We start from the raw sequence: 12,260 nt of genomic DNA, 5'->3' as shown, positions 1-12,260 counted from the left end.
TTTTCTCTGTTCCAGTCTGCTTGTCTTTCTCCAAAAAAACTCTTATGGAGTTGTCAAATAATGTCACTTACTGAAGTGTTTTGTTAATCCAAACTGCAATATTGAAGCTATTAATGCATGAATTCCATGAATGCAAGCAGTTGTAGTTTGGTTGGCCCAGATGCGACAACCTCTTATTCCAGCTTCTAACTGTCAAGCTAAATACTTCACATAAGCATTCAGAATACTTTCCAGCACCTTTCTGGATTTGCTAAATGGTATTTCTGGCTCATGAAATTCCCCCTAATCCTCCGAAAACCACAACAGCATTATTGTTGCCACAAAAGGGACCTTGACAACCTAAGAAAGCCTGGTGCAATACTTTTACCTCACTATGACGGGGGACTTAAATTTATCCACTTCCAGAGGCAGACAGTTTAGGCTCCAGACAAGCCACTTACTGTGCAGTCAACATGGCAGAAATTATACTTTATCTCAGCCACAGAAAGTGGACAGGGAAGCATGTTCTGTGACAGGTCCTTGCTTTATGCCTTTGTCCTCCTCCTGTGTTGTGCAGATACATGAATTCATATTTAGACACATGAATGGAGCCCACTCTGTGGTCTAACCAAGATGTGCACATACACAGGCAAAAACATAAAAACAACCCAAACACACAAAAAGGCATTACTGGAATTGTCTGAGTTCCTGCAAGTCATATTCATACACATAGCACACTCTGCCATCCAGTATAAACACAAAACCCTTACAAAACTTCCCCTACACACACACACACACACACACACACACACACACACACACACACACACACTGCTCTTGCACAGTCTTGCAAAAGGGTATCCAGCATGGTTGCCTAGTTTACTAGAAGGTTGTTTGGCTTTACACTGAACTCATTTCCTGCTTTAGCATTACAGACACAAACCTCTAAGTCATCTGCCTCATTTCTGTACCCACAAACTCACTAACACACTCACACACAGACACACAGACCACCAGTTTTTCAAAATGACTTGCCTTACTACTATTGGTACACTTACTTTGAACTTTGCTTTTTGTGCTTGGTATTGATACTGTTGATGCAACGTCTTGTTATTTTTCCTGATGTGCTGATAGTGATACTGTTGATTCTACAGTTTTTACACATGCATGCAGACATGGCAAACATGTCCAGACAGCTGTGCATGATCTAAATGAAGCGACTAAATTAAACGTGTGGCTCTGCATGTGCACATTGACACATATTTATGCAGTTTAGTCTATTGCAGCACACAGCTTTTAAAGCTCTGAGGAATTGAATGGTGTGGTGAGGGCTTGTGGTTAAAGGTCTTTAAATGTTCTGTCTCTCTGTTTTTCCTCCTCTCTTATTTAAGAAAAAAAATCTGCTTACTATTCTGGCCATGTAAGGCTCAAACCATCCTTGTTTAGTCTAGACACATATCTGGAACAGATGCACTTGTTCTCACACAAACCCGCAGACATTATAGAAATGAGCTATATGCTTCTTCCCATTTAAACGATTTAATGTGCAAAATAAGTCATGCACACAAACCAAAGACATGACAACTTAAGAGTTGGCTTATGGTGAGCTGGAGTGTCCCTTTATCTTGCTTTCTTTCACACTGTCTCTTCTGCATATTTCTGTTTATTTTACACTCAACCTACGTCTTGTGTTTAGCCAACACACACACCTGTACACACATCCGTTGTGTTGTTAATGAAAATTAATTGATATTACTCCTGCACTGGTCAATTGGAATATGTCCAAATCTCCTTGTAGGATCTAGCGTGTGTGTGTGTGTGTGTGTGTGTGTGTGTGTGTGTGTGTAGATGAGTGTATCTGTGTCTGGATCTTGTTCAGTGACTTGGATTATGTGTCTAGCACCACTGCCCCTTCCTGAGCAGACAGTGAATTCTTACTTAGAAACAACAAGGCTAATTACAGTTTGTGTCCAGACATAGCTACATTTGCTGTCTCCTGAGTCAGATTCCTCTTTTTATTAACTGCTATTAAACTTGCATGTTAAAAATTGGGTTATCACCACTCATTTGAAACCAGCGGCGATCCAATTTACAGACTTAGAAAAACATTATAGGGACATTTGAAGTATTCTCTGTACATGCACAGAAATATGGGCTTTTAAGTGAAGCAGTGGTTTCTTGCACTATTTAAAACTCACACAAAAAATGCTAATCCTGGCTCAACTTTTTGCCACAATTCAAAGTCCTCGCTTGCGTCATCTGGTTTTGCCGTAACAAATGCTCAGCTTATGGGTTTAAACCCGGATGATGATGATGATGATGATGATGATGATGATGATGATGATGATTATTAATAATAATAATAATAATAATAATAATAATAATAATAATATTTATTTTTTTATTTTTTTTTTACATCAGAGTAGTTATAACAATCTTGTATTTATAGCCTGTGCTACCTACACAACTTCTTTTTTTCTCTTTAGTGTCATTATTGGTATGACTCCTCGAGGTACACTTTTAAAGGTTAAACATGCAGCAGATGCTGAATCCGTTTTTCTATTTTGTTTGCAGATCAGAGACTTGACCTGAATAAACTGGGCCCAAATGACAATGATACTGTGAGAGGACAGATAGTAGGTAAGAAATACTGTTATCACTGCATAAACTGCTTGTTTAAGTGTGTGGGTATTGTTTCCCATTTGCCTGTGCACGAAGTACAGTTACCACCTGGCATTGTCTCTAACACCTGCATTTACCATTATGCAAATAACTCAGATCATCAGCTCCATGCGTTGGTCTCAGAAACAGAAGTATTGAAAAGTAAATAGAGATGTTACCCTGAAGTGAAAATACATTTCTACAGCTTGCCTTCAGGAGGCGAATAACATCTCTTTTACATTACACTGACTTTATACTCACAAGCTGGCAGGTTAAAGACTCTTTAATGTCCAATCCAACGCCATCTGACATTTGTTGTCTTATATTATGCAGCTTTGCTGGTTGCATATGAGAAAAGTGCATGTGTGAAAATGGCTTAAGTGACACAAATGCATAACAGAATACAAAATGCTCAATTTACTTTGAGCCTTATAGTGAGTAAAATCGCTGCTGTATTATCTTTCTCGTCTTAAACTGTAGTAAGTCTTCAGTCCAGAGATCGCATCGGTTCTGGAGGACCAGTGGTAGACTGCAGTCGTCTATTTGACAATGACTTACCTGACGGGTCAGTATCCTCAGACATTTTATCTATCCTGTTGGCTATTAGTTCTGTTTTTAATTTTAAAAAAATCCCTTATTTTTGTATTTGGAGTTTGTCCATTTGATTGAATTAAGTAGTAACTTTTTAATATTATCCTTCTAACAAATGAAGTAATGTTGTGTGGGGTTTTTTGTTTGTTTGTTTGTTTGTTTCGTGTTGTTTAGTTTTTTAAAATGGTGAATATTAACTTTGTGTCATTGTGTACAATGAAACAGCTGGGAAGAGAGGAGGACGGCCTCTGGAAGGATACAGTACCTGAACCACATCACACGCACCACACAATGGGAGAGGCCAACCAGGTACATATGTACACGTCTTTAGTTTTAGCATACCTTAATCTATATAGGATATTAAAAAGAATACCAATGTACCTGCACTTTAATTTTACCTTACATACAGCAAGAATGCTAATTTAATCCAAAGCAAATTTTATAGAGAGCTTGCACGAGGATCTGAGAAAGTGGTTGTACTCCTTCCTCACTTCCCCTTTGAGAAGAAAATCCACTTCAACACAACAAAAACAGTCTGTTGATAATGCTCTCAGTTTCCTTAGTCCTCCACCCCAACACACACGGACACAAATGGCTAAATAAACTATCCAGCCATTCAGGCAGCCTGGCTTCATTTGGCCCCCGTTGCTACAGGAACAACTGTCGCCTTCCTACTTGGCCCGTATCAGTGGAGCCATTAGGAGTGTAAGCAAATAACACCCTGGACCACCTCACCCACTTTTGCTTCACATCTTTAGTCACCCCTACACAGCAGAGTGGAACACAGTTGGAACGGCAGGAAATAATGGTGAGGAAAAGGTCAAGCGGTGTGGATTTGGGGGAGGAGGAGGAAATGATGAATTTAAGGAGGAAGACGAGTAGGTAGGACTGTGTAGGAGGATGCAATGACAAAGTGAGAGTTGATGAATTAGGTTGTCGTGAGGGGACACTTGTCCAGGGGTAGAACATGAAGACGGGACAAAGGAAAGTCGATGCAGAGATGGGGGGGAAAAAATAAGCACAGTGAAAGAGGAAATGGGAGGAGGAAGAGCATTTGGAGGGGTTGTGGGTCCAAGACTTTAGATAGCCAAGGCGTCAGTAACTCTGGACAGCCAGACAGTGGTCAGACAGGCTGCACACACAATGACTGCCAGTAAGCCAGTCTGTCTGTGTTTGTGTCTCCTTATCAGATATCTGTTTGCAAGTGCCGCTCTTAACATGCTGACACAGACTGTAGTCTCATGACTTTTTGTTCTTTTTTTTATGCAACCCATAATCACTGATATTATTCAAAGCTTAAGCATTATCATAAAACACATTTATCTTCAAGAGAGCATATGAAACAAAGTGTTTTGCAACAAAGATGCTATCCATGTGTCTGTGTGCTTACCAAAAAGAGATCAAGTTGCTACTTCTGAGACTTAACAGAAAACACAGCTTTGCTGGTAAGCATGGTAAACATTTGCTTAAATTCACCAAAACTAAAAGCCAACCATTTATCACTTCACCAAAAAATTGTTTCTTGGAGTCACACATACGACTTGTAGGAATAAAAGCACACATTGTTCTTTTCAGTTATTCACCCAGTTTATAGCAAGATGGAATAGAAATGCTCTTTCAAACATAGGTTTAGCTATTTCAGATATGCCAAGAAATATACTGTCAGAGTATGTACCGATTCATAGAATGTGATTTGAAAATGGAGGCAAAAGTGAAATACAAACCCCTTATCACCCCACTTTGACCATGTGCCCTTTCTTTTCTTTTCCAGACCAGCATCAGAGTACTCCAGCCCATCAGGGCGTCCATTGAGCTGCGTGGTGGATGAAAACACCCCAGTGATGACGCCCGTTAATGGGGCAGAGGCGAGTGGCCCTCCGGGCGAACAGCGAATCCAGGAGCGAAGGGTTCGATCGCAGCGGCATCGTAACTACATGAGTCGAACACACCTACATACGCCGCCAGATTTGCCTGAGGGTTATGGTGAGAGACAGTGGAGTGACACACAAATGCATACACTTAGTATTAACACATCAGTGGTTCAGACTACAGCCAAATTATGGCCTAAACCAGACGCTGTAGGGAGTTGCTTTGGTCAGGAATGCTTATTGTGTCATAATGAATGAAGACCAATGCTGTATCTGTGATGCCTCACAACTTTTAGAGACATTAAAGAAAGATGGAGTTTCTTTCTACGGTCAGCATGAACTTGACAAGTATAAGCCAAAACCTCATCCAACTCATCAGATTTTTTCTTCTGCCTCTTTGTTGTATACAAATATAGACATGGCAAAGCGGGAAATGCATACAAATCTAGTATTAATTACTGTTTTATATTTAAATTCCTTATTGTTACCACTGAGTGAAAGCTGCCTCATTGACATCACATTATATTGTACTGGTGTGATTATACTGTCAGCTACTACGTTCTCACAGCTGTTGTTTCAGACTAGAGCGGTTACCAAATCCCATGTTCGTTGAACTAAAAAAGTGCATTTTGGAACATCCAAAATCAGTCCACCCCCCCCAACCCCAAATATCCAAGGTATGCAGATGAAAGACGTGGCGCTCTGATCCTGGGGCGAGTGTTTTCTTTGTTGCCTGGGGGCACTTTTTTTTTTTTTTCATCATGAGAATCTCATTTAAATAGCTTTCTAACTTCCCCTTTGTTGTCTTTTCCTGTATTCCCGTCCCGTCATTCGATTTATTCACACTTTCTCGCCTCTTTCCTTTCCCACCCCCACCCTGCAGAAGCACATCGTGACAACTGCAGTCATCACTTGGGCTACGTTCACACTGCAGGCGAAAGCGCATCAAATGAGATTTTTTTTAAAAATTTATTTATTTTTTGACCCTATGCGACCCATATCCGATCATGGTATGACAGTGTAAATCCGATATTTTCAAATCCGATGTGGGTCACTTTCGTATGTGGTACTGAATCCGATACATATCCGATGTTTTAGAAAGCGACTGCTGTTTGAATGGTCAAGTCGCATTAAATCCGTCTTTTACGTCACTGACACAAGACAGACGCCAATTATCAGCGCGAACGCTTCCTGGCCATCCCGTGTAGATGTCAGTGAAACTGTTGGGAAGACAACGTAAACATTTTATTTGTACTGTATAATCTGCAGATTCTGACAGAAATCTGCAACTAACCTTTGAAGCACCGCTTCTCTCTAAAACAGCAATAAGGATCATTATTAGGTTATTTACATTATTATGTAAATAACAAAATAACTTGAAGCAAAAATTGGGAAACGTAAAGTCCAAAGTCTTCACATTAAGGACCATCAGTCAAACAATATTGTTTGCTCTGGGTCTAAACAGAGCGCGTTGTGTGTGATGTCTTTTGCGCATGCGGGCCGCTTTGAGCGTTCACACTAGAGCGCGTTTGCTGTCGCATTTTATTTGTAGTGTGAATAAGCAGATAAAAAAATTGGATTTGATCAAAAAATCGGAATTGAGCATTAAGACCTGCAGTGTGAACGTAGCCTTAGTTTGTGTTACTGCTCCTCTTCTCCTCTCCTCTCGGCTCCTCTCCTCACCTCTCCTCACCTCTCCTCGTTTTAACTATTGGAATGTTTTGGCTTTGCACGCAATTATTCCCACAACGAAAAGAAGGTGGGAATCCTTTTCATAGCTCAGTGTTTCACTCCAAGAAGAGACTTTAGGTTGGGTTTTTTTTTGTTTTGTTTTGTTTTTTTGGTTTATTCTTTAAGCTGGATTTGCTTACAGCATTCAAGTACTTGGGGGAAAATAACAGAAATGGTTTTTGGGGTTTATTTTTTTGTTTGTTTGTTTTTTGCCCTCTCCAACGTGGGAAAGATTTCTTTGCAAAGAAGTGCTCTTCTCTCACAGTCAGCCACAGTGGACCCCACAATAGCCACAGTCTCTGTAAAATAAATTATTATTTTAAGTGTGGTGCTTATATGCCAGTGCTTGGGAATGACACTACTGGATCTGTGCCCCCTTTGAAAGGTCCTGCTGTGTCCACTGAGACTGGCTGAGGTTGGACAAAGTGAGTCACTGATGCCCAACAACTCAAGAGCTTTCTTCCTTAGCTGAACCCTCTGAACTACTGGCTGGGTGTGGTGAGAGAGAATAAGAGGGAGAGAGGGAATGTGTTTTGCCAGTAGGAAGTTGGAGTGGGAGTTAGTAATGGATTAGCTGGTGAATATACACATGAATACCCCACCACTGCAGCACTGACTTTATGCCAACATTCACACAGTTGCTCTCCATTCATCTATGCGCTGGATGGAACCACAGATTCAATGAGCTAATGATAGCTTACAAATGAGTGTCACTCCCCTTTGATTTCTTCTGGTTGTTTACACACGAATTAGTGGGTTTGGCGACATGAAAGCATTTAACTTTCCATTTCCTTTGTTTCTGAAGGTTAACGGGGGTGGATTACTTTCAAAGCACGCACAAACCTTTAAGTGAAATAAGGCAACTAGGATGCATCAGCGAACTGTCCACAAGGAAAAACATTCATGGAAGTCTTTGATACATTTCCCTCACATTTTATTTTTCCCATCCCCTTGGGATACGCCTATTGGAGACTGAAGAGGAACTAATTGATTACATTGGCACACACCTTAAGAAACTCTTAGGTCAACAGTGTCCCAGCAGTTTGGCTGTCACATAAATTATAAACAGACTTCTCCTACTCCAGAATACACAAACTCCCTATCCTTGCTTATACCCATGTAGACTGCAGAACATCGGTCCCACAAACAGTCCCAAGCTTTTTTTCTGTGCTCTTTTTGGCCTTTTTTGACAAATGTATCTCCTCTCTGTTACAGAACAAAGAACAACTCAGCAGGGCCAAGTTTACTTCCTCCATACACAGGCTGGAGTCAGCACATGGCATGATCCCCGGGTGCCCAGGTAACTCATTGGTGTTCATATATTTCTTTTCATCTTCATTGTGCCTTTACTTGTAAAAACCCTTTTCAATTCCTATTTGATAAGGCATATGCAGTTGTGTAATATATATGATTGTACTGGAATTAACAACACACTGATTTCAATGTGTGTTGAAATGAGTGTGTTGTCTTTTTTTGTTCGATTCCTAGTATCAAACCTGACACAAAACTGCAAAACTGACAAGAGCAAACTGGAGTTGACTTGGTTGAATTAGACGTTATTTCTTCCTTTGTTTCTGTTTTTCGTGTTCAAAAATACTCTTATTAGTCAAATTTCAGACTCAAGTCGGTGTCAGCCAAACGGACAACCCCTGGGTCTGATGCGGAGTTGGAAGAGCATTTTTGCATTTCTTTTTTTTTTTTTTTTTTTTTTTTTTTTTTTTTGTTGAACTGACCAAACTATAAGCCAATGGTTCTGCATTCAATCATGCTTTTTCACCAACTCTCAACAGTTCTCTGCTTAATTCCCCAAAGATTACAAGCAGCTCTGTTGCGTTATGTTTTTGGCTACACCTCGATGTAGCTTCTGCTCACATAGCATCCGACTGAGAGCATAAACCTCTGGGTTTGGTCATTTTGGACAGAGCTGCTAAAATGACCCAGTATCTGCGATGAGTGCAGCCAGGCATGTGCTTTGTGCCTGAGTGATGTGTCCTCACTTCACACAAGGACGATGGATTCACACACAAGGAAAGGCACAGAAGCTCCTCAGGCTACAGCGTTGTCCCAGATCGCAACTTTAGTTTCTGCTAACAGAAATGTCACTCTGCAAGACAGAAGGAGAATCAAGAAATAAGAACAAGGACTTGGGCAAAATGATAATTTCAGTGGTAACAACAGTGTTGTTACAGGTTATCACTTTATTTTATTATCACACAACACAACTATCATCAAATATGTCAACAAATTGTCCCTCATATAAAATTCTGTATGAACAGTTATTTGGTTTTACTGTAGTTGGTAGTGTATTAATTGTAGTAGGTATGTGGCACGACCCATCTGCCCTTCAAGGTCGTCTCCTCGTACACCTCTGCACCAGCACTGCCTGTTTTTAGATTGCATCCTGTAAAAGTTTCATTCTCACCACTTGTAGCTGCATATGCATGCTACCTAATGACATGACTTTGTAGTTAAGGAACAGCACTTAAGTTATTGTTTTTTTATTTTTATGATCATAGTAGCAAAACGTTTTCATCTTGCCTCGAGTTAATGGTGTCAGTGCTATCCAGCTACTTATATTAAAGAGGGTTGATCAATGCAACATGAGTGAATTTGTAACAGTTTAATCTTTTTTTTTTGGTTCAGGGACTTAAGCAATGTAAACTGTGAGGAGCTTGGCCCACTGCCACCCGGCTGGGAGATCAGAAACACTGCCACCGGCCGTGTCTACTTTGTTGACCACAACAATCGAACAACACAGTTCACAGACCCACGGCTGTCTGCTAACCTGCATCTAGTGCTCAAGTGAGTTTAACAATTGTTCAAGAGTGTTTTGAGAGCAGTCCCATGGTTGTTGTTTAGGTTTGTGGTGGTATGCACAGACAAATGCTTGCTTTTATTGTGTACTGTTCACTCTGTAATATAAGAATCAGACATTTCCATACAACTGTCAGATGCCAAAGAATGAAGTTAGATATGTTGGAAGTATGCAGGTATATAGTTGTTGTAGCCTTTTATTAGCTGTCCCTCTATAATCATAAGGTAATGTGCGTAGCGGTGACTGAAACACATAATTCACTGATGGTAGTTTCTGTAAAGCACCCTCAGCTATTTGGAAACCAGGTAACCATTAAAGTAACAAGTCTGATCAAGGATATGACTGTAAAATAAAGTAGATATTTTCATTGCTTAAGACATCATTTATATTCTTCTTCTAAAAGAAGTCCAACGTTTCATCGTCATTGAGTGCTGACCTCACTGTGCCTATTGCACTGCTAAGGTTTGTTTTAGCTTTCTGACATCTTTGTATTTGAAGCAGAGGGACATTAATGGCTTAATATTTTTAAAATTAGCTTCCCGCTCATTGTGTTAGTGGAAATCAACAGTACTCCTGTCATCATGTGTATGGAGTAACCAAGAGAAGAGAGGATGTGTTTTGCTTACATTGTTTAATCCACCAGCAATGAATATGTATATGGTTCACTCACTCTTTTTGCTGTTTTGTTCCTCCTTATCACTTCCTCTGTCGTGTTTTTCTTTTCTTTTATGTTAACACTCTATCCTATTATTTGTTTATAACCTTAAAACTCTTGCTTTCTTTATTTTGTCCATGTTTTGGATTGTTTTACACCATTTTTCTTGTTTGATCTCACCTACATTCTCTTTCTTTATGTCCTTTATTCTGTCCTTTTTCACGTCTGTCCTCTTTTTCCGTTCCTTTTTTAATCCCATCCCCTGATGTTTTCAATGCTCCAATACTCTTCTCTGCCATTCACCTTCTCTTTTATGTCCTTTTCTTCGTTTCCCCCCTTTTGTCTTTCTCTGTCTTTTCCTCTTTCCTGCTTTCTCCAGCAGCCCAAGTCCAAATGGTTCCCGTGTGGCCATGGACAGCCAAAACACTAACCTCAGGTAACCCACAAATGCACACAAAAACACAGACATGCATAGAGAAAAACATGAGCATTCATAATCTGCAACGTACAGATAAACTGTCCACAGGGCACATAGGCTTTCATACTATATACACACAGACTTGCACTGTTATAATACCATGAGAGAAAATGCCATCCAAAGGGGGAGCATGTCTGCTTGTGTTATTGTAAACATGTGCGAATCTTTTTTCTCAAGGTTACCTTTCAACTGGATGCCATGCAAGTATTAAACACACACTCTCTGGCCTGCTGTCCGTATCGGAGAACTGTCAGTTCATCTTTCATTATGCTCGTCTAGTCTGTCAGCAGCCTGCCTCCATGGAAGATCAGCGCTTAGTACACTGACCCAATGAAGCCAAACCTCACTCATGAAAATACTAAACACATGTTAGCGAAGCAGCTGCTAGCTTAGCACAAATCTTCTTTTATTCTTCAACAGAAGACGCAGGCCGGACGCATAATTTAGTGAAAATTACACCAAAATTGTCTGTGGTATTTTTGTAGACACGACAGACTAAATTTTAGGAAGTATTTTGGCTGTCAGGGAGGTCTCTTTACTTTACTTACGACTTTCAGCGTGCGCAGTGGGGATTATTAGAACAAGAGGAGCATACAGAGAGATGTAGGGATTTTTCCGCCTTTGCTTTTTTGGTAGAAATTCTTAGTCAAAACCTCTTGCAATAATAGCGGCTGGCACGATAGACATGTTTGGGAAATCAACATCTGGTCATTTGGTCAAATAGTATCCATATGTGTCAGAACAGCCTCTGGTTGTGATTTGAAGCTCAGTTATGTTATCCACAGTCAGCATCGTTAACCGCTTGTCTGACTCCTTATTAGGTGCGATTTGAGTCCAGACAACACTTTAGAGCTTTGAAAAATTAATAAGCTGTCATTTGTACTGCAGCTTTTGCAGTGATGCACACGATATTAATGAAAATAAAACTGAAAGACAGTCCGTTTGCAATTTTGTGTCACAGCAAGAGCAATGTTCTGCTCTGCCGAAATATGTAATATCCGAATACGTTATTGTATGTAAAAGTAAGCACTTGTTCTCTTTATTTGTATTTTTATTAGGTACAATTACAGAGGGGGGGGGAGTTTAGAGAGCCTAGTCGAATATTGGCTGGATTACATTTTTAATTGGGCTTTAAAACTTTGGCGTGTGATGGTCCAGTGGTATACCTCGCATATGTAAAACTGCACAGTTGTAAAAACAATTTCAGCTCAGATAGTATCTGCTTCCTTAAAGCTGCTCCTTTATGTCTGACCATAACCAAAAACTGGCAACATTGCTTTTAATTACTACCCTGATGTACTCAAGTAGAAAAGTCACCGTGGCAGGAAAAAGTAAACGCACTTCAAAATCAGTGTTTTATTTAATTTTATTTATTTTTCTTCAAAATTGGAATGTGTTCAGTATTAGTCACTTTTCTACTTTTGGCACTGAAACACAACATTTTCTTAGTGGTGATAAATGTTGAACTTCTTACTGGGTGAG

General features: G+C 40.0%; 1 protein-coding gene across 2 annotated transcripts in view; it reads left to right on the top strand.

Annotated features, from left to right (window-relative positions):
• LOC102203726 (E3 ubiquitin-protein ligase SMURF2) overlaps positions 1-12,260 on the top strand; it is a 61,719-nt gene that overhangs the window by 34,046 nt on the left and 15,413 nt on the right. The window contains exons 5-11 of one of the 2 annotated variants that reach the window (XM_005736274.1): positions 2,554-2,619; positions 3,121-3,205; positions 3,457-3,540; positions 5,003-5,214; positions 8,046-8,130; positions 9,474-9,632; positions 10,683-10,736. In XM_005736274.1, coding sequence (XP_005736331.1) covers positions 2,554-2,619; positions 3,121-3,205; positions 3,457-3,540; positions 5,003-5,214; positions 8,046-8,130; positions 9,474-9,632; positions 10,683-10,736 — 745 coding nt within the window. Of the gene's footprint in view, positions 1-2,553; positions 2,620-3,120; positions 3,206-3,456; positions 3,541-5,002; positions 5,215-8,045; positions 8,131-9,473; positions 9,633-10,679; positions 10,737-12,260 lie in introns of both variants that reach the window. The other variant, XM_013911647.1, reaches the window with a different exon arrangement.

This window comes from Pundamilia nyererei, unplaced genomic scaffold (assembly GCF_000239375.1).
Source record: "Pundamilia nyererei isolate P.nyererei 1_Seehausen unplaced genomic scaffold, PunNye1.0 scaffold00068, whole genome shotgun sequence".
Taxonomy (NCBI): Eukaryota; Metazoa; Chordata; class Actinopteri; order Cichliformes; family Cichlidae; genus Pundamilia; species Pundamilia nyererei.
The sequence above is the reverse complement of the archived record's forward strand: the minus strand, read 5'-3'. Positions and strand labels throughout refer to the sequence as shown.